Here is a 22,712-nt window from a genome sequence, read left to right as displayed (position 1 = left end):
TAAAAAAATGTATTCTTTAAACAAGCAGGTATATTATATTAACAATTTTGCGCGGCGTTGATTAATATTTTCAATTGATGTTATTGTAAACAGAATTGTTTGTCCATGTCAACGAACAGTATTCACAGGGGGTCCAATGATTAACAGTATTCTCTCTCAAACTAGATGAATTGAAAACAGACAAACTATCCCTTTTAAAAGAATAAAAATTCAACTTTTTAACTTTGAATTTAAAATACCATTTAACATTTTGGCCAACTAAAATTCTATATATTATTTTATAATTAATCACTAACGAAATTCCATAAAATATCTCTTTTTTTCTAATCACTTCTTTCCTAGACCAACTGTTCTGGACTAGGTTTCTAAAATAAAGTTAATTCTCTTGATAGATTCAATAAAAATTGAACATTGATGATATGGTTTCACTATTATTTTAACAATAGTTCTACTTTAAAATCCTATGGGAAACTTAGCACACAAGGAAAGATCGATAGAAAAGCTTCGGGATTTTGACGACCATGTTTAAAATAGTAGTAGATAAGTGTTGAAACCGTAAAATTATTTTGGACACAATGAGAGTGGGCCTGTAATAAACTGAGTTTAATATCCTACGGGAAATTCATATTGGTTTTCTCGTTTTTAATATAAAACATTTTTGTTTTATTTTAAACATGCTGTGGGTATGTTCCATAGATCGTTAAATATACAGCGGTATCTCTCTTGGCATTGCTATTCATTAAATAGTAAACTTGGCCATCTATCATAAAACTTTTCGTGTAATTGATTAAATTCTTCATACGTTTCAGTTATTCCACTTTCATATGTTTTGACGAAAATAATAAACGAATGAGTTTTTTTTATTATTTTTAAATTCATATTACACAAATATTTTAAAGAAAAAACGAATTTTTTTTAATACAAATATACAAATTAATGTTTAGAAAAATTTTGTTTGATTTATTATATTACTCTTTCACCAAATATTTAAACATAATTGAAATAATTTAATTGAAATTAATTAGGAAATTTTTTAGTTTGAAAATAAATATAAATTTTAACCAATTAAGACATGTATGTAATTTTTAAAAATCACTGCTTACCTTAAAATTTGATATAAGTTAGTGTTATTAATTATAAAAAAATATAAAAAGTAGTGAATAAAAAAAACTAATTTTTGTAATGTAACTTTGAAATGTTGGGAGTGATTAATTCTGGTGAGAAATGTTTTATACATTTTACAAGTTTTGCTATATAATGCTCTTATATATATATATATTTATATCTAGAATTGAAAATCCGTTAATCTACCTTTCTCTTTCTACGCGTAGCTTGTTTATTTATTACATTTATTTTAAACGACTAATAACATTAGTAGTTTTTTCTGTGAAGTATTTCATGAAAGTATTTTAATCACTTTTATATAAGCCGCCACAAATGTATGGAACTTTAACTTAAACTTAATTTTAACTTAACTCAAATTTAAAAAGATTTGTAATTAATGCACTGTAAAATTAACTTCCCTCTTTCAAAAGTAATTAATTTTTTTTAATAATATTTTGTATTTTACCTGATTATGCCATTCTGTTTACAAAATATGTAAAATAATATTTTGATTTCTTAAAAATTAAGTAATACCAAATGTTAAAACTATACTAATACTACATAGTAACTCAAATATGATAGTACAATATTATTACTATTATTGTATGTAACAAATTTTATATTTAATAAATTGTGGATATTATTACTATAGGAGCTAGTTAAACAAATTAATGTTTTATTTATTTTATACTCGCTTGCTCGTAGTAAACTTATTTGCAAATATCTTTGTATATTCCACCAAACGTTGCACCAGTTTCTAAAAAAACATTAACAGTATAATAAAATTTAATGAAATGTTGACGCTGTATTATAATGAAATATAAATTTTGTATTTAAAATGTTTCTCTAAATAATAACTACACATATTAACTGTAAAGTTCTGTATTTTTTTAAATAAGCGTATTATCATAAACGCGATATTTTTATTTCAAATAACGGTTCTTTCGTAGAAAATTAATCGTAGAAGTGAAAATATATTAAACACGTAATAAAAATTGAAGTACTTTCAATAATGCTCTTAAACAAATTATTAATGTAAAAATCTCAATGATATAACTTAGTTAAATAAATGTAAAAAATTATTTCATTACAATCATTGCTCACTTAAATTGGGTATCAAATTTGTAGCAATCTTTCGATCATATAATATGTGTCATGCTATTAATTACTTGTACTGTATAAGTTGAACTTTTTATAAATAAAAAAATACAATATCTCAAGTACGAAAAATATACTACAACTGTGTGTGGCAATGTACAACAACATATAAATATACGAGAAACTAATATTTGTTTTATTGCCAATTTTACGATACTTAAAATCATAGAATTACTTGGAGATATAGGAACTATTTTTAAGTCGCTATTTTTTTAAGTTAATAGGAAACTATCACCTAATAAAGCTTTGAGAAAACTGTGCTCCTATAGAAAATGTTGAATGTAAGTTGTTTATAAGTATAATCTCCCTCCCAAAAGAATTTTTCAACTATTATCGTTTCGCATTTTAATGACATATGTAGCTGAATGTTGTTGATTCTTGGTGAATTTTTCCAATTTTGAAAACATAATATTATGCCTACTGAGGTTCGATAATTTGTAAAATATCGATTTAGCAGCCATGGACCGTCTGCGCTCAACCTTCAAACGGTCACGGACGCCTACGGGCGCGGAGATGAAAATGCAAAACAGCTTGGAAGTTCCCAAACAGGTGCGGTCAGTTTCGTTCGATGAAATCAAATTGGGCTGTTCGAAACGGGATGAGGATACTCGCAAGTCTGTTACCAGTGATAGTTCACTAGAAGGACCATCTTCCTCGTTGCGAGTACCAGGAAGTGGTCAGCGATCAAGAAGTTTTGATTCGTCCAATGCTGTCGATAAAGAAGATACTACAGTATTCCTGGAAGTGCCGTCCACCAAACATCAATTATTCCATCGGCGGCGGTCGTCCGGAGAAAAAGTATCGGCCGCCGCCGCTTGTGTTCACTGTGCTTATATGGAAGAATTTTTAAAAATGAATCGATCTTCTTCGGGTGATGACAACCTAAGGTATAGATCTGTCCAATATATTTGAGCCATCATTAAAATTCAATGTATTATTATATTCTTCATATCAACCATCTAAAAATAAAAAAGTATTTTTTCACAGTTCAAATTTCTTTTAATGAAAAATCTATAATGATCGCAAAGTTAAAAAAAATGGATAGCATCAATTTTCCAATCGTTCAAACGTCACTACTATTTCTAACAGCACTTGAAAAATTTTCCGTTTTATTTAATAAAATGTATATATATATTTTTTTAAATCGTTCGAATTCCAGATATATTCGTTTTTTTCTTGTGCTAAAAAAATAGGTGTATTACTATTATATTACATTTTATTAAAACGTTTTGTTGCTCTGTATCGTGCCCCTGTAAGACAATATTTATTTTCAATCATAAAAATTTAATATTTTCATAAAATTGATTTTTATTTTATGGTCCACTAATGTATAAGAATTTTATTTGCTCAAATAACCTATTTGTTATTAAATATTTTTCAATAATATCGTTGTCTTTTTTTTTTTAATAGCATGTTTTTTTAAATATTTACCGTTAAGTTAATAATGCAGCGTGTTTAGTTCGGAAAAACATACCTTTTAACATGCATACAATTAATTTTTTTTTTCGGTAAAAACATTTATTTTACTTTTGGTTTAAGATCAGTGAATATTCCAAGTTCAAAGCAAAGAGCTCTATCATACCCCAACTATATACGTAAAGATTAATCTACTTTAATTTTTATCAAATATTCTAAAATAAATAAGAATCTCTTCCTTGGATGATCTATTTGTTTTTTGCGTAACTTCATTATTTAATGCTGTTAAATAGTGGAATGACGTCATTACTTTTTTATTTTTTTATTATGCAGCCAGCGCTCGTTTACGTCGACATCGGCTAGCGAAGATTTAGACGATGAAGATGATCATGGTTGTCACATTACTGTAACTGTGGCTGCTGATCAACCAAACCTGATTGTAGTAACAGCTAAAAATCCCGCTTTAACATTAGAGTTGACGCCTCCCGAACAAGAGTATCATGGCAATCGTAGACGTTCAATAACGTCCCCAAAATTGGAGAGACAAGAAGCTTTTGTCGTGAACGACATAATGGATCCAGCAGCTGTCCGTGATCTTTTCCTAACTGTACCGGATTTAAAAAGAGATAGAGCGGCCAGTATGGACTCTTGTTTCATTAATAAAACTACCCCTAGTGGTAAGCCCGAAGAAGTCGTTCCGGTTTCTCCCACACAACTCTTAGATCCTAACAGTGGCCAAGCAGGAAACAGTAACCTTAGATCTAGATCCGTTGATATCGTATTGCCCACTGAACAACAAGCCAGGTACAAAGCCCTTTCCACAAATACTCAAACTTCACCTCCGTCAACGGTGCCCGCTCACAAAGTGCCACCTGACAAAGGGTAAATATAATTTGCAACTATGTTATTTAAGTTAAATAGTTGGTAATTTATATTCAAAAATACAACTAGTAGAAATAAATTAGAAAAGTTCAAAATGTACTTTTGAAAACAATTTCTTAAATAATATAAACAATGTATAAGTTGCTGTTGGCAATATTTTGATATTTTTTTTACCTGAAGAATTTATTTGAAGTTTAATATTTTACAATTTATTTAAATTAATATATTAAACCAAAATTCGATTTTCATATTAAAATTTTTCATTTAAAAAATAATTGAATAGTATCACTGTCGTCGTTTTGTGACATTGTTTTTAAAAATATGTTATTTCGTAATATTATAACCTCACAATTCAATTAGCAAAATACAAAGAGTCATTGAAATTGAGATGGTTATTAAATAAACGTCTAAATATTTATCAATTTTGAATGATTTTATTTTGTTTTACCAAGTTATCATTATTGCGTGCATCATTGTTATAACCGTAAGCAATTTAGTAACGTTTTAATTTGAAACTTAGATTTGAACAAAAAAAGTATTTGTATAAAAATAAATAAATATTTGAAGTAAAACGCGCAAATTTTCCTTTCAATTATTATAAAAGAAATATTTGAAGTCGTACTTTTTACTCCATAATAAATAAATTTGTATAATAAAAGTTTAAACTAAAATTATAATAACATTATGCTCAGTTTACATATATATACTTTTTAAAGTATTTCATACATATCCCTTACATGCGACACGCAATTTAAAATAAGACCATTTCCCTATTTTCATAGTGGTTAAAAACTTAAAACACACGTGTAAAAAGTTAACTTTTTTAAATTTTCTGGAAATACTCCAGGCTCCAAACATGTTATACATTAAGAATTTTGATACATATTGTAAGTTAAAAAAAAAATTTACCCACGCAACTTGTCTTCTATTAATAATCGGCCTCCAATGTTAAACAAAAAACGTTAATTTTTTGTAAAAAAATCACCGTTTTTCGTGTTATTATAATTTCCTACTTCAATTATTTATGTCTATATGTCAGGTCAAAGAGTATAGTTATATAGGAGGAAGAGATAAATACCCTCATTGGACAAAAAAAATAAAATATTTTAGAGTTAGTTATAAGTACATTATAAGGAGGTTTTAATCTCAATACAATAAGTAAACATTTTATTGTGAACATAAGTTCTGGATCTATCTATTATATATTTATTAAATAGTTAGATACTTTATTATGAAATATATTTTAATTAGTATAAATTAGATTCAATAAATAACAAATAACATTATTCTTTACATATATTTCAATTTTAATAAAAATTATCCAACAAAAGTTCATTTTAAAAACACAGGAAATTTCAATTGTAAAATGAACAATTATACATTTTCATTGAGTACTCAATAAAATATTTTTTGTTTTTTATTTTCGATATCATGCGAATTTTTTTAAATGAATTCATTAACTACACCATCAGAGACTAATTTCATAGTATGAATAATAATACCTTTAAAAACAGTTGTTTAGTATAGAGGTAAAAATGGGTGAAAAAAAGACCAATGGTGTTAAAAGGAAGGAATTCGGTAGATGGAAAACGATCAATCATTCCCAGGCAAAATTAGTATTTAAATAAGAAATTGATGTAAACAAATATCTAAATAAAGTCGACATCAATTGAGCCGTTCTTCTTTGTTTATTGTTTCTTGTACCATTATTGTTTGCATATTAATTAAAACTGAGAAAGCATCAATATTAATAAGAAAACGGATGAGGGTAGCTATATAAGTACTGCTGATGCACTTATTTTATATTGATCTACTTACTTCTTATTAACATCAATACAGAAAGATGGATGATATAGTATGAAGTTAATCTAGTTATAAGAATTCTTCAAGTTGAAATAAGATGATCCAAAAACAGTTTTCGCTTGTAATTCCGTTTTATATTTAGTGTCACCTATGAATATAAGAAAAACAACTTTTAAACCTAAATTTAAATCATAATTCTTTGTAAATATAGGAAAATACATTGAAATTTCTATGTTAAATATAAACACATGACCAAAATTTGAATTTATTGTTATATGGCAGCGTTACATTGAATTTTATTGCGCAGGCAGAAAATGTTTTTATACACACATAAATGGAGTCGTATAAAAAAGATTGCTGAAGTATGACGGGTTGTCTAGTTTTTTCTCTTCAAAACAACGTATGGCATTAGACTTATTTCGTAAGGTGTGGACTTTGCGAACACGTTTATAATATTTTCAGGTTTTCTTATAGGTTAAATAGTTGTTTGAGCAAATCTGACAGTTAATGTTCATTTGACATAAAATCTTTGTTCAAATAAAACAGTTCTACCACGAGCTACTGTTCTATTGGTTTAAATAATGCAATTGAAAATACAAATTATTACTACTCCCCTACAAGCTATAGAAATTCAAAACCACCAGTTTATTTAAGTTTTATTGGATACAAACCAATTTAATATCCATTATTGCAGGATGTTATTGTTGAAAACATTTTGTTCTGATTAAAGAACACGTATTTCTGTAATAGTCGATCAGTTGTCAAACTTTATTTGACAATTTTTTTAGTTGTTCACATTATTTATTTTATTTTAATTTATGTAATAAAATAAGAATAGTGAACTTATATAATTTATGCTGTAGAAATAAACGTTCTTCTCAGGTGAAAATAAAACATTAAATTGTATAAAAACAATACGGGAAATAATTTGTTTTGAAAATAAGTTAGTCAGTAACTATGAGTAAAAATAAAAATATATAAGTATACAAATTAATAAAGATATTTTACATAAAACTTAATTGGTTTTGAAGCAGTGAAAATTTAAACTATAAAAATATATATTCACGTTATATAATTTTCTACAAGATTATTATTGCATTTTTGGAATTTAGTTCACGTTTTATCAAGCTCGAAAATTCCCAAAAGCCGCTGAATTAACTATGGTGTTCCAGGGTTTATGGCACCCGGCTTTATGTGCCTAAATAAAAATTCCTCGACAAATTATTATTCAAATTTATTTCACTTTTGTGAAATCTACTGAATAAATACTCATGCGCATATCATATTAGTAAAGACTTTTCATTTTAAATACCAGTCGTATTCGGTTAACGCAACGTGAATTCACAACAAATTTCTACTAATATGACCTATAAATCTACTGAATATAACTAATACATGCACTTTAATGTTTTTAAAATACATATAATTCAGTCACTTATCATGTCAAAGGTTAATGATAACGGTTGACGGAACATTTACTAGATATTTTGCTATTAGTATATTAGTTCAAATAATATTGAGCTTTAACTAATTAGTTAATGTTCATTCAGTAAAATTATAAACAAGACTTATGACTTTTACTGTTTATTATAGCGGATGAAATTCACGAAATTGAAATTTAATTGATAGCGATAGAACTTAATGTTTTATAACGAACTTATTTGATTTTTTCACGAATTTGCGTTTTAAATGAAATTGTTAAACAATTATTGTTATTAAATATTATCGCTGAAATTCAACATAACCAACAAAAGTATATTTTTAAAGTGAAATAAACAAAAAAATTATTTATATCTTATAGATATTAAGACTGTTTAACTATGGGTAAACATTTGCTACTTTATTTTACATCATGAGATCTAAAAATACTAGATCGTTTAAAAATTTTAATTTATAACTTATATATATTAAATAAATAAAAGATATATTCAATATTTTATAGAACTGCTGGAGTGGATGGCAATGAAAAATTATTGAAAATCGTTCCAGATTGGACAGAAGATGCAATCAATGATGACCATTTGTGGTCCGTGACAGCACACAACGTCGATTTTTGTTACATAGGCGAATCTGAATGCACGGTAAATACATTGTAAATGTAATTTTTCTTCTTCTTCTTATATCTGTCAGTCGTTTTCAAAGAATTCATATTTAATAAAATACAAACACCTGATGCTTTTTTTTTAAATAAATTGGTTTTCAAAACAAAAAAAATAAATAATACATTTTATTTTTTATAACATTTTAATAGCAAAATAGAATCACTCAAATTATTCAAAATAACAAATCAGCTTAATAAAAATAAGGTCATTAAAAACAAAAAAAAACCTAAGCTTTAATAAGAAGCCATTTTAATTCCCACAACGCAACTAAACACATTATATATTTAATTTTTTTTTGTACGATTCATTTTTATTTAAAAAAAAAAAGAATGCGAAAGATAAAACGAACGAGTCCAAAATCAAATGCTTGAACAATATAACAGTGAAAAATAATTTAATACAACAAATCAGCTGTTTGAATCACTCTAGGTGGTCCTTATTGCTCAGTCGGAAACGCGTCGTGATGCAGAATTTATGTACCCAGTTTCGATTTTGTTTCGGTGGTCCATTGAAGTTTTCCCGTCATATCCGCTATAAGCAATAATTTCTTAAGGAAGAACACTAGATAAAAATAGAACAGTAAATAAATGAAAATTATTATAAAAAACGTCAATAAGAATCATTATCATGACTGAGACATTATGTACTAGACAAACAATGTAATTTTTAAATAAAAACCCTTTAGATTTGTTCTTCTGCTAGTATTTTTAGATAGTGTGCATTATAAACCTGCGTCGATCATTATTTATAAAATATGTTTTTAGTTATATGTTTGAATTTTAATATAGCTCTATCTGAATAGTAACTTCATTAAGATTATCCTTTTCGGATCCATCGCTTTTTCTACAGAATAGTCGCCGAAAAGTCAAAGTCACACTTACATAATTATTAATTTTTTTACAACCCAAAAAAGTCAATCTCTGACATATTCATCGTTTATGCTGAAATATTTAAAACATTAATTACATTTAAATTTCATAAAAAAAATGTATAAAACATTCGTCTAAAAATCTAACAAGGAAATTTCTTGAAGATATCAAATACTTTCTGCGATCGCTCTTAAGACATGTTTATCTGTTAGTCATCATCACCATAGCCTCTTTCCCAACTAATAACGGTACGCTTTAACGAAATTTTCCTTGGGGTGACGCAACCTCATTATGACTGAGGAAAACTAGTATAGGAGCAAAGTATGTGCACCGTTAGAGTTCCCGTGTAATCACGGGAATCCGGTAACCAACAGAAAACAGTGCAGCTTAACATAAACGCTAAGATGGTGACTGAACGATCCACTGAACTACATCACGCACCACTAATTTTTCTGTTGGTATTTTAATAAAAATTCGAATAATATGGCTCAACAGAAAACATTTTTATGGTCGTAAAATATGTAAAAAGTATTGTGGCTTAAATTAAATAACAATTGGATAATTGGACCATAATATTTTACGAGAAATAAATATGACCAATAAAGTTTATAATTAAAATGGAAACTTGACTGAAAGTAATCCCCACCAAAAGATAACAATTCTATTAATAATTTGTTTACATAAGTATACTATAACTGTCTACTCAATTATTTAAATAATGTAAAACGGTTTAATAATATCTAAAAGTACTTTAAAACTATGAAACCACCGAATAAATGAAACATAAAAATAATGTTTTTTTAAATTCATATTTCGAATTTTGAAAAAAAAAATATTTAACAAAGCACAGTAGGTATGATAACATGTGTTAATTTTCTTTTTCGTCGCATCATTTCTTAGTTTTTACTTATCAATTTTGTTTAACAATACATAAGAATTTAAATATAAAAATTATTATTGAATTGAAGATTTTATCTTTAAATTTCTCTTGTTTTCCATAAATATGAGAAATCCTCAAAAAATAAGTTTTAAAGATGGCAAAATATAGTTATTTTTTCCTTAAAATTGCAATAATTTTTTTTAAATTAAATGAATCAATCAAAACAATTTTTTTTTTTTTTAGAGCTCTTTATATATATTTTATAATATATCTACAAAACATACTCGAATCTCCATTTGGTAAGCTTATTAAAATAGGCCGTTATAGCAGTACAATAACCGTCACTACTAATCAGAAGTGAAATTGCGGAAAGGACTTATCGCCCTAATGGATTAAGTTAGGATGATGAAAATGGTGTCAATGGTTAGGTTTTAGTTTACCTTATTTATAGAAACCTAAAGTATTACGCACAATGTACTTGTAGGTCTGAGTGCATAGGCAGTTCTTAGCCACCACAACAAAAACTAACTTAAGGCATAACCAAGCGGGGTGGTAACATTTTAGAATTTTCTACCACTCTAGAAAAATGATAGGTTGTTGCCCTAGTCAGTTTTTATTAATTGAGTTTAGAGTTTCGGTGTTCTGCTCGTGATGTTTTATATACCCTTATTGTATTACTTTACAGTGTCTGATTATTTTCGTACAATTGTTTATTAATAAACGTCATTACTCATTAGAAGAGTAATTAAACAAGTTCTTCGAAGAAGAACTACGCAATCAGTTGGAGGTTTTACGTTAAGATAACGCTCGCCTTGCAGCTTTATAGACACAGCAAATTCAACGGCTTTAGTAAACCGCGTCGCAGTTAAGTTTCTACCTTTTTGGGCCGAGTTTTTTCAGGTGGACTCGCAGTTTGTAATCTCGGAAATAACAAGTGAAGAAACTAAATTTAATTATGTTGTTGCTCAACTAGATGCGCCTTATGCGGTTGAAGTAGAGAACAGTATTACTAATCCGCCGTCTATTGAACGCTACAAACACCTGCGCATAAAACTAGTTGAACGATTGTCTATTTTAAAAGAACAACGAGTGCGTCAACTTCTTAATGAAGAAGAACTGTGTGAACGCAAGCCATTACGGATTTTACGACATCTCCGTTCTCTTATCGGTACTACCACATTACAAAGCAATATTTTTCGTTAACTTTGCCTCCGCCGTCTACCATGCACAATCTATTTCAACTGCTCCTTCCTCTGAAGAAGGTAGCCGAACTGGATGACAAAATTTTTGAAGTACAGCCACCCACTGCCGCCCTTCGACCATGCTGTTGCTACAACGAACGCCAAAAGGAACTCTATGTTTTTGCTGTCATCGAATCGCTCACAAAAAAAGGAAGCGTATTATGTGCCAAACGCCCACAAAAAACTCGTTTTAGATCGCATAGTCATTATTGTAACACACCTCCAAACAGTTCAAACAAGGAACAGACTAATGACAAAGGATAGTGCTTGTATTATAGTATGAAGAAAAGACTGTCAAGAGTAAAACTCCCTGCAAATACCTGATAAACTCCAACGGCAGTCAGTAGTGACGGTAACAGAGTGCCCAAATCCTAGTAGTTACCTGTTTGTTACAGATCAAATAACATAAACGCCAATTTCAGATCGATCGGGCTCCTATCTTGTTACTCTCTACGTCTACTACGGAATCGCCGACAATCCATCGGTTACGACCTTAGCACGGCCAATAACAGTACCATAAAAACCTATGAAACTCTCCACCTTTACTCGAACCTAGTACTACGACGCCTAAATCCAGGTAGACTAACAATTGTCAAGCAGAAGTTCGCAAAATTATCAAATTAGACAATTACCACTAGACCTTTATGTAATATAGAAAAACAATTTCTTTACAGATAATCAAGAAAATAACAGTATGAACGACCCTACTAGTTTACTCGACCATCTCCGTATTATTATAAGTGAAATTCGTCCAGTATCTGCATCTCATCACTCGATCTTTTGTTTTTTCGATTCTCGAGGACTGTTCGGACGTATTTCTTGGGGAGGGAAGTGTTCGGACAGCACTAAAACCACCCTATTTCCTAAGCCTATTAAGGCTTTCACATTAAAAATTACTTATTAGTACGGCTGACAATAAATATACCCTGATGAAATTACCACTAATTATCGCATTAATAATTACTCTACTTTACCACTTATTTATTTGTTTATAAATTAATATTGAAAATTTACAATTGAATAATCACTAGCAAGCAGAAGCTTTAACAATCACACGGTTGGCATCCAGTGCTCTAAGGTCAAAATCAACGATCTTTTTAGTTATCACTGCTGATATCTCCGTTTCTAATAACTTGATAGTGAATTTATCAAGTCAAATGTCTGTCTATAATGGTCCTTTCTATACCGGGCCCTATATATACTAAGTTTTTTTTTACTTTTTATATTTATTAATATTAAATTCTAATAGAAAATACCGTTTATAATTGTAAATACTTTATAGTATAAATTAATTTTTTTCGTTAATTTTAAAATAATTCATTAGGAAAAACTATACTATAATATTTTACTCATATGTTGGAACAACTTACTTTATACCTTGGTAAAAGTTATTATATTTATATAGCATGAGTAAATAATTTTTTTTCTCCTTTAGTTCCCGGTACTTAAAAAATTATTTAATAAAATCCATTTTAATATAAAATTATTAATTTAGGTAAAATGCTCGTTTTCAATGCAACGAGGTTTAAAGAAAAAACACAATTGGAAAGCAAAAAAAAATGTCTTATTTTACCATTTTTATATTAGATAACAAAACATAGAACATAACAGTCTATATATGTATTATATCTCCTTTGATAATAAAAATTACTATTAGATTTAAATATTTTTTCTTTGGAATAAACTTGAACTATAATAAGAACTATTAAATATTTATTACAATTTTTTATGATTAGTAATTCAATGTCATACAAAATTTTTTTAATTGAATAATCGTTATTAATATATTTGTTACTGAAACTTGTTTTCTGATTACAAACAATAGTTTTCGAAATAAATAAACCATAAACTATATAGTTATTAATTTTAAATACATTTATAATTAATGAGTTCAAAATAATTTACAATTTCAAATAAAACTAACTTTAACCTTATTATTCTGTTTTCATGCGACTATGAATACATCGATATATTCTAAAGTAAAAAAAACAGTTTATATTAATGAAACAGTTTTACGTCTTATAAATTATTTATAAACGTTAAAGTCTTTAATGACTTTGTTTAAGTTTTTTTTATCCTATTAATAAAAAAAAACTCATTAAAAACTTGGTTATTTAAAACATGGAATACTTAAGATACAGAAACATCATTTCAAATTTACTTGTAAGTGAGTGAAAACTTCTAAATGGTGTAAAATTGGTCTTTAATCAATTTTGCACACGACAATTCTCTTTACTATGAGTAGAACAATTTAAATAATACGTTTAATCTCCAATGTGTTGAATACCAGCCAATCAAAATTTCCAGTTTAACGTACTTGCCTTACTACCAAATGTTAATGTAAAATACGAACACACTCATATATAACTCATAACTTTAGTGCAATAGAAGGCACTTTGTGTATGCAAAATTGATACAGCTGTGTACTGCAAACTTATTAACGTTAAACTAACTAGTTACTAGATCATTTATTTCTTACAACGATTTTTACTGAAACTATTAACTTGGAGTTGGCGGTATCGTATTATGTGATACCTATTGAATTAATTTTATTAGTTATCACAAAAATACTAAAAATATTATTATGATCGGTTATATCGGCAATGTCTGATTTGTTCACACATCTTTCACGCAGCAAAAATTTCCCACAAATATATTCATTGATATCAAATTTTTCTATTATTTTAATAGGTTTTAATTTTCTTTAATAAAAACTCTTAGGTAAATGCCACGTTTAATATAAAAAACACGAATAAAATGTATGATACCATTGAACAGTTGACCCGCCCGTGTGTAGAAATTGACCTAAATAACTTATTTATAAATTAATTTTTTTTTTCCATTATGTAAATTATTTTTACAATAATAATATTTTGTTAATTCATACTAGTGTTGATTGAATTGAATGTTTAACTGGGATGTGAATAAATATAACAAAAAATAACTGCAGCTAAATATTTAATTTTAATACTTAATTTATTGATTTTTTGGAATATTATTGGTATTTTTTGTGGTAGGTGTAAGATTGTTATTCATACTCGTAATCACGGAATAAATAATAATCAAGCAATTATTGAAATTGGTTTGTAAAAATAATGTTTTGTTGGCGTTATATTACTACTTGTGTCAATATAAATGCTATTCATTATATATATTTAGAATGTTCAGTAAGTAAACAAACGAGTTTCTATTGTTCTAATTGTTTGTAACAATTTACCTGCTTCCTTACTTACTGAACATTCTGTATATATGTATGTTTATAACAACTGACAAATTGTTAATGACAGTTGTTTACTTACCCAATACGCACAAAAATATTTAATTTATCGACTAGCTGTATACATCATAGTTGATATCTTTAATTAGTAACGTCTAGAAAGTAAGATAGATTATTGTGCACGATTAACTGTTATTAGAAATTTGAATGAGGTATGTTTTAATCAGCGTATTTTATATTCATTAAATTTGAAATAATAGGTATATATTTTAAAATAATTCAAAAGTATATGATAACGAAAGATTTTACATAATATTATAAAATCTTTAAGAGAAGCGCAGTTCGGGCTGTGTATCTAGCTTAAATTTGAGTTTCTAATAAAATACTTATGTTATTAAATAACAAAAATTTTTGTTGAATTATTTTATATATATTCAGGGCAAATATTTTTTCAATTCTTTTATTTTCTCTTAAAGTAATAATTTTTATTTCAATTTTTTTTTGCTTATGTTAGTTACATATGTGTTTCCATTTATTTGTTATAAAATATTTTTCATATTAATTCGTTATACCTTATAAAAATGTAATTATTTTTTGAACTGCAAACATACATAATAAATTAGCTTATTCTTTTAGAAGCTATTAACACTTTTATACCTAGGCGGGAGAAGGAGTAAGGCCGAGAGACGTTTAGTGATAAAAATAGCAAGACCTGTGTTTCAACTCCCACATAAAATTGTTAATAACTTACCTACATTCTTCACTACAACATGTCAATAATTTTTGAAATATTATTCCAAAAGTTATTACCGACCATTATGCAATAAATAAGCTTAGGATAAGAATGGACAAGTAGTTGAGATAAAGGGTAGAGAATAAAAGAAGAAAAGATGTAGAAATAAGCAGACAATTTATGTATAATATCATTTGAAAAAATAAAATTGTAACCCTTATAAAACATAAGAAATGAACATAGAATTAATTTTATAATAGATAAATAGAGATACATTAAAAAAATTCTTATAGAAATAATTATTTTAACAGAAATTGAATGGCTAGTGTTAAAAGAATCACTCTTTATATATTAAAATCAAATTGATAATAATTAGTTAATATATTATATAAAAATCATGATATTTACTGTCTCTAAAATTAATTTAGAGAAGATAAATTAAATATAACTATATAATTTATTTTTGTGGAAAATATGTTTCAATACCTGTGAAAAATAAAAAATATTACTTCTCAGATAACTCTAATTAATATTAATGTATGACTCCCTCTAATTCTCTATATCACTTTGCCGTGACGTATTTATTTATTTAAATACCATTTCAAACTAATTTTGGTATCTACTGCTATTTTATTCTCAAGCGCCTTTGAAAATACATATTTGATTCGTTGTTTTTAATCAACAAGCATTGATAATTTATTCAACTCATTACAAATGTACGAGTTATATAACATATTTTGTTATATAACCTATACACTTGTAGTGAGTATGTTGTTGTGTACAGTACACTCACTAGTAATACTATAGTAATGATTATAAAAATATTAATTATTAAATTTATTATTTCATAATATAAAATAATAATAATACATTACATAATAATAACATTACAATGTCTGAATGTTTAAATCAAAAAAGTTGCGAACAATTTTACTGGTCCTTTTAAATACAACAAATGTGTATTCGTATAAGATATTACTCGGAAGCTGCATTTTTACTATAAGAGAAGCGAAAAAATTCAAAATGGGAAACGGCTATAATAATAAAACGATATTTTATTTAATCTGTAATAATATTCATACAAATGTTTGTAATATAATGATCTATGATAAATAAGATTTGAAAGGAATTTGTTTTTTGCATCCTTTCTTGACCATCTGCTACATATTAATCATCGCTCAAGGCTCATCCGAATTCGCATCTACAATGTATGTCTAATACATGCACTTAGTTCAATAAAGTTATCACGTCAATGATGTTACTTTGGAAGTTATGACGGGAGGCAATGAGATAACACTGTATATGTACTGCAATGAAAGGACCAAGTTGCGGAAGGGGAGTGAGTGTCTGCTAATATGTCACTTGTTCTTGACAAGGTTCGACCATTTATCACAGTTTTTGCTTTTTGGAGAGTTCAAAGATCGAGGTCATGGAATTGAAAGACAACGTGCACCATTACGTGGGACCCTTATCACACCCCAACACCTTACTAAGTTTCAAAGACAGCAGGAGTCGGAAACGCGACGAGGACGGTTCGGAAATGATTTTCACAAAAGAATGAAGAATATTTATCGCGGATCACAATCAAGCCAGAAAATAATCGCTTACAAACAAAATAATAAACCGTTTTCTTTAAATTGAAAAACTACAATAGGTCAATGTTTGCTCTTTCTGAACAACAATTGAATATGTAATCATTTTCCATCGAATTTACAAAGCCTGTCCATAAAAACGTAGTGAGTTTTTCTTTTAGACCAAAGTTTCTAGATAGGTAACAAGAATTGATTACAGCAACTTGAATAAATTACAAGAATCCATTACTACACTGTACCTAATGTTTACATTGTATTTATTAGCGTAATAAATTAATAAAATAGAAACAAGTTTAAGTTAAATATTATATTTCTGTGTGATATAATAAATAAATGAATTCATTCATTCATTCATTTTGGATAACAGTGTTGTTATTTATCATTAATCATAGTCGTTCACTTCAGTAAACGTTCTTTTTTTATTATTATTATTTTTTTTAATTGGAATTCTAAATAATTACTTTATTATTTTCATTGATTCTTTTACAAAAATAAACATAATTAATTGCCTTCTGTTTTGAAACGCATACAATTTTTGCGGAAAGGTTAATATCTAATAAAATCTATTAAATATAACATGTATGTTAATCAGGTGGTTAACTATTTCCTAACAATTTCAATAGGTAAATGTATTTAACCTTTCTTGTTATACCTAGTTTAATCACCGACCTTTATTTCTCCACTAGCGGTTTATGTGTATTGAAAAGCACAAAAGGAATAAATAATTGATCTTAAAGTTTAAACCGACGGTAGCTGTACTAAACCCTGAGCAACATTGGTCGTAAATAATTCTTGTAGTAAATAACCAATTCCTTTTGTGATTTCACAACAACAAAAAAAGTAATTGTAACTTTTAGCTTTGTGTTTTCCGATTGTAATAAAATGTCAAAAATGAATAACGTACAATATTAGTCATTTCAAATTGTTAACTATCGTCTGGTTAATATCCTGTCTCATTGATCCGAGAAAGTTGACCCGAAGCGGACATTGTCTTCTACCCTACTAACCCAGTCAATTATTACCAGCTATCGTAGGTCACCAACTATTCGATATTATCTGTTCGGCGATTCAAAGTATTGTTTACTATTTTCTATATATTTCGTTTAGTCTTTTAAAGTTACTACGAAATAAATTACACATAGTTCTATAAATATTTCTACAAATTATTTTTCAATTTTTACTTTTAGTGTTAATATGTAGCTCATAAGGTATTGATTTTACTATGTCATAATTTTTTGTGTCTGTCCATTTGAATAACATAACGCTTACTGATCCGACTTTCCTAAAAGATACGTCAAAATATTAAAAATTGTAACTAACAGAAGCTATCAATGTCATAACGTGGAAAAATTCCCATAATAAAAGGAAATGTTTAAAAAATTACAATCGTTAAGCAAGGCTTATTTTAATATTTACAGTTTAAATTTTATAGCTAAACAACTTTTTGAAAACTACAAGGATCATAATGAAATTTTTACCGGCAAAATAAAAAATTTGTGAAATAACCGTTAAAATTTGATAGATTGTTTTTATTTTGCTATAGCTTTTTTTTTTAAATTCACAAATCTCAATGAATTTTTTTCCAGTAATAATATAAATATTTGTCTTCTTTTAAATATTCATTTTATGAAATTCTAGTCAAATACATTACAAGTTACAAGGACTGTTTGAACACAGCAACAACACACATACAACGTTGATTTTGTAATTTTATGTAATATTTTTTATGCTGTAAGTTATAAAGTATAAACTTTTTTATTTTTAATCATTCTATTAATATTTACTACCATAGAAAAAATTGAAAAAAAATATCAACAATTTTTTACTAATAGAACTAAACGTAACAATCATAAAGGTTTTATTCTCTAGAATAAAACACATGTAATTTAGCTTAATCTTAGTGTATGTAGGAGTATTTAAAATAAACTATTTAATCGGAAGCCAAAAGACCAAAACATACTGAAACAAAACCCACAACAACGCCAACGCTTATATTATGTAAATTGCATAACTTATAAAATTTATATGGAAACTTACATTATATTTTTGTATATTAAGGCCTTGTTTATTAAATTTTTATTTTATAAAAATTTTATTTAATTTTTACTGACTCATCCTATGATATGTTAAATTATACAATAACAAATAAATTTTAAAATGTATCAAAGTTTTGACTTTTTTAAATTTTACATAATGTATTTCTTTTTTATTAATAATACATTATAGTTATAATTTCAACATAACTTTATATTAGCGTAAAAATATATTTTATATTTATACAGACAAATTAAGAATAATAAACATTAGGCTAAAAGAGAGAATACAAATTACACTAAAAAATTTTCAATATACAATGATGCTCAGTCGCAGTTTTAATATACGTCATATTATGGTAACAATATAACATCTGTATTTTTAACGCAAAATACAATCATCACTAACTTTTTTTTCTAACTTGGTAAATTGTAAACAAATATTTTTTTACATTCGTAAAAATGGACGCCTGTAGAATAAATGATGAGTTTCTTAAAATATTAAAAAAGTTGAATGTTATGAGGTGTATGTAAAATTATGAACCCAACAGCTTAATATGTATATTAAGCTGTTTAAATTGCACTAATTCTTATTAACATTTAAAAGTATATAAATAAAAGTTTATCATATATTGACTCAAAGTATTAATAAATGCTCTCCATACTAAATCTGTTGATAAGTATACATGAAAAACAGTTGATGGCGAATATTGATCCATTTAACTGTTGCGTATTTCACAATAACATATTAATATAATTCAGAACAGAATTATTACCACACAATTAAATAAACTCTAACCTATGTAAATTTTTTATAAGATTATTAACATATGACAACGTTTAATACAGTTAGAGTAAGTGATTGCTGACCATCAATATATTGATTTAATTTAAAATGCAATAAGCTTTTATAAGCTCGTGAATACTCTGTAAAATTTAATTATTCACGTTATCTTTAAATCCTCTGGGTTCGAATACAATTTAAGGGTTTTTTTAATAAGTTCATTTTTTTAATTTTTCAGGAGATTTATTTTTTTTCATTAAAAGTAATGGTAAAATGATTTTTCTAAAATAAATATCTCCACAAATAATCGGAGTATAGAACTCGTTTATGTACAGAATTACGCAGACAAATTATAATTATTCAGAATTAACAAACATTTATTTTCTGAAAAAGTTGGACTTATCTGGTTGTTGCACCAGATCCTTTAATTATTGTTTTAACCCTATTTCCAAATACCAAACAACACACACCATGGTGTATTTTGTTTAAAATGCTCGTAAACTGAAAAAAACCGTATGTAATATTAATGAACGGCGTTTGTTGACCAATAACAACCAAATTCATTGGCTCGATGTACTTTTTTCATTTATTCAATGAACAATCGTTTATTGATCAATAACTCTGTTAATTAATACAATGAACTCGCATTCATTAGCACAACAATCTTAGTTCATCAACATTATTCAAAATGTTCGTTATATCAAAGATTTTGTTCGTTGAAATAGAGAACCATCGTACGTGATATTAACGAACATAAATTGTTGATCCAACGTATTATATCGATAAATTTGTTCATTAATACAATAATGTTAATTGTTAATACGATAGTTTTATGTATAAANCTTATCATTTTTTTTATAAATGTGACATCTATCTGCCTACAGGGGATATTCAAAATTACAACTTTTTCACAAAAAATTAACATTTGAAAGTGTTTTGGAAATACTGATACTTTTATAAATATCTTAAATTAGAGCTTATGTAATATACAGTATTGTGGGAAAAAAAACGTCTAACTTTATTTTGTCTACATATTGAAAATGGCTACCGTGTATTTTTTATAAATAATACAGCTGAGTTGCCATGAGAAATTACACGAAAATTCTTTTTGATAAAGTGTCTTAGTTATTTAATTATATTAAATTTAATTGATTATCTTGGATTTTTGTGCATTCTTATTAGCCATATGAATATATAATAATATTGCAATAAAAATGTCAGAATTGTTATTCTAACTTACATTGGAGTAATAAGAGACGGAAAACCCTTCCCCATTGACATCAATATCCACCTCTAAAACGAAGTAATGAGCAAAAAAAAATATGTGCTATTAAGGAGGACTTAAGCACCCACCCAAAAAATTAGAACGCATTTCTTGGTTTGGTCGTAGAAATTTTGATATAATTGATATTTTTTTAAATTCATTATTGTCAAAATGATAATTTTAGAATAATTAAGAAAAAATGTTCTATTTGGCAGGATAATCATAGATGTCTAAATTTATTTATATACGTATGCAGATAACAATAATGATCGTTGATTGTATTTTTTGTTTACATTAATCACCTATATAATATATAATATCTATATTAGCGATACTAGCATAGGTAGAATAAGAGGCGAAACACCCCACGGGTCTCTGTGTGAATCATACCTCTTTTTAATACCCCCAGAGAGTTTAGTGTAGTTGCGTCTATTTGTTATACTTATGTCAATAAATCAAAAATTTGCATTTAGGTTGTTGTTTCATTAGAGAAGCGAAATGGTGAACATTGCATGTTATGTATTGTTACAATAGCATTTATCTATTAAAACTATAATCATGTTCATTGATGAAATAATTTATGTACATACGTGAAAACTATGAAAATACATCATAATATTAATGAAATATATTATTGATATTACGAACACTATACATTAAATCTATTATTCTGTTTTTTATATTTATAAATCCCGTATATTAACCACTTTGTCAATGAACAACTTCATTGATAACTTCTTAAACATATTCATTAATTCAATGAACTTTTTCATTAAATACACGTATATTTTTTTTTTTATTGTATATATTTTTTATATTTAAAAACGCGATAGAACTTGCTGAAGTGTTTATAATAAATATATTTCTTATGAATAATTATAAATGGAACTCATAGACACAATTTTAATACAATGTTTGAGGAATCTAACTTAAGTTTTTCTCTCCTTAAAAATATAATTATATAACTTTACATATAATTTTCATAACTTTTGGAGTGCTGCAACAAAATTAGAAGGAGGGCTAAGCCTCCATAAGACACCCATGTTGAATCTATGTGAATACTTCTTTTGTAAAATTTAATTTTAAAAAGATAACCGCAACTTGTGTATGTTATTCGATGATTCGCTTAATTATCAGAGTTATATAGAAGTAATCGGTTTATCATAAACCACTCGATTACTCCCAAAATAAATACAATATCGGAGAAGAATTTTTGATTACTTTTAGTTACATATATTTCTTGATTTATTGGCTAATAATTACTTTTTAGGATCGCCCATTACAATTTAAAGGGTGATAATGTCAACTTTATTTTTTTAAATGGTAAAATACATATTTAATTAACTTATAAAATAGAAAATTACTGGTCTATAACAACTTTTAGATCAATATTTTGGAAGTTATTATAATTTTTATACTTGGGCGGCACGAAAAGTACGGCTTGGAAATGGCTAATGATAAAAATAGCAGTATCCACTCCCCACCACCAGTCATTACTTTTAATTGTTTATAACTTCTGAAATACTGGACCAAAAGCTATTATTACCCAGTAATTTTCTTTTTTAGCTTCGATGCGAAGCTGAGAAGGTATTGGTTTTACTAAGATGTGTTTTTTTTTTTTTTTTTTTTTTTTT

General features: G+C 26.9%; 1 protein-coding gene across 12 annotated transcripts in view; it reads left to right on the top strand.

The window, feature by feature from the left end:
* The window catches only part of LOC126896224 (eye-specific diacylglycerol kinase), a 120,997-nt gene that overhangs the window by 72,503 nt on the left and 25,782 nt on the right, over positions 1-22,712 (top strand). For 5 of the 12 annotated variants that reach the window (XM_050668822.1, XM_050668825.1, XM_050668824.1 and 2 more), the window contains exons 2-4: positions 2,717-3,149; positions 4,012-4,560; positions 8,306-8,444. In XM_050668822.1, coding sequence (XP_050524779.1) covers positions 2,722-3,149; positions 4,012-4,560; positions 8,306-8,444 — 1,116 coding nt within the window. In that variant the 5' untranslated portion in view covers positions 2,717-2,721. The remainder of the gene's footprint in view (positions 1-2,716; positions 3,150-4,011; positions 4,561-8,305; positions 8,445-22,712) is intronic. The other 7 variants (XM_050668827.1, XM_050668828.1, XM_050668829.1 and 4 more) reach the window with 3 other exon arrangements.

The sequence above is a fragment of the Daktulosphaira vitifoliae genome, unplaced genomic scaffold, assembly GCF_025091365.1.
Source record: "Daktulosphaira vitifoliae isolate Bord-2020 unplaced genomic scaffold, ASM2509136v1 Scaffold_1, whole genome shotgun sequence".
In the NCBI taxonomy this organism is placed as follows: domain Eukaryota; kingdom Metazoa; phylum Arthropoda; class Insecta; order Hemiptera; family Phylloxeridae; genus Daktulosphaira; species Daktulosphaira vitifoliae.
This window is presented reverse-complemented; position numbering and strand designations above follow the sequence as displayed.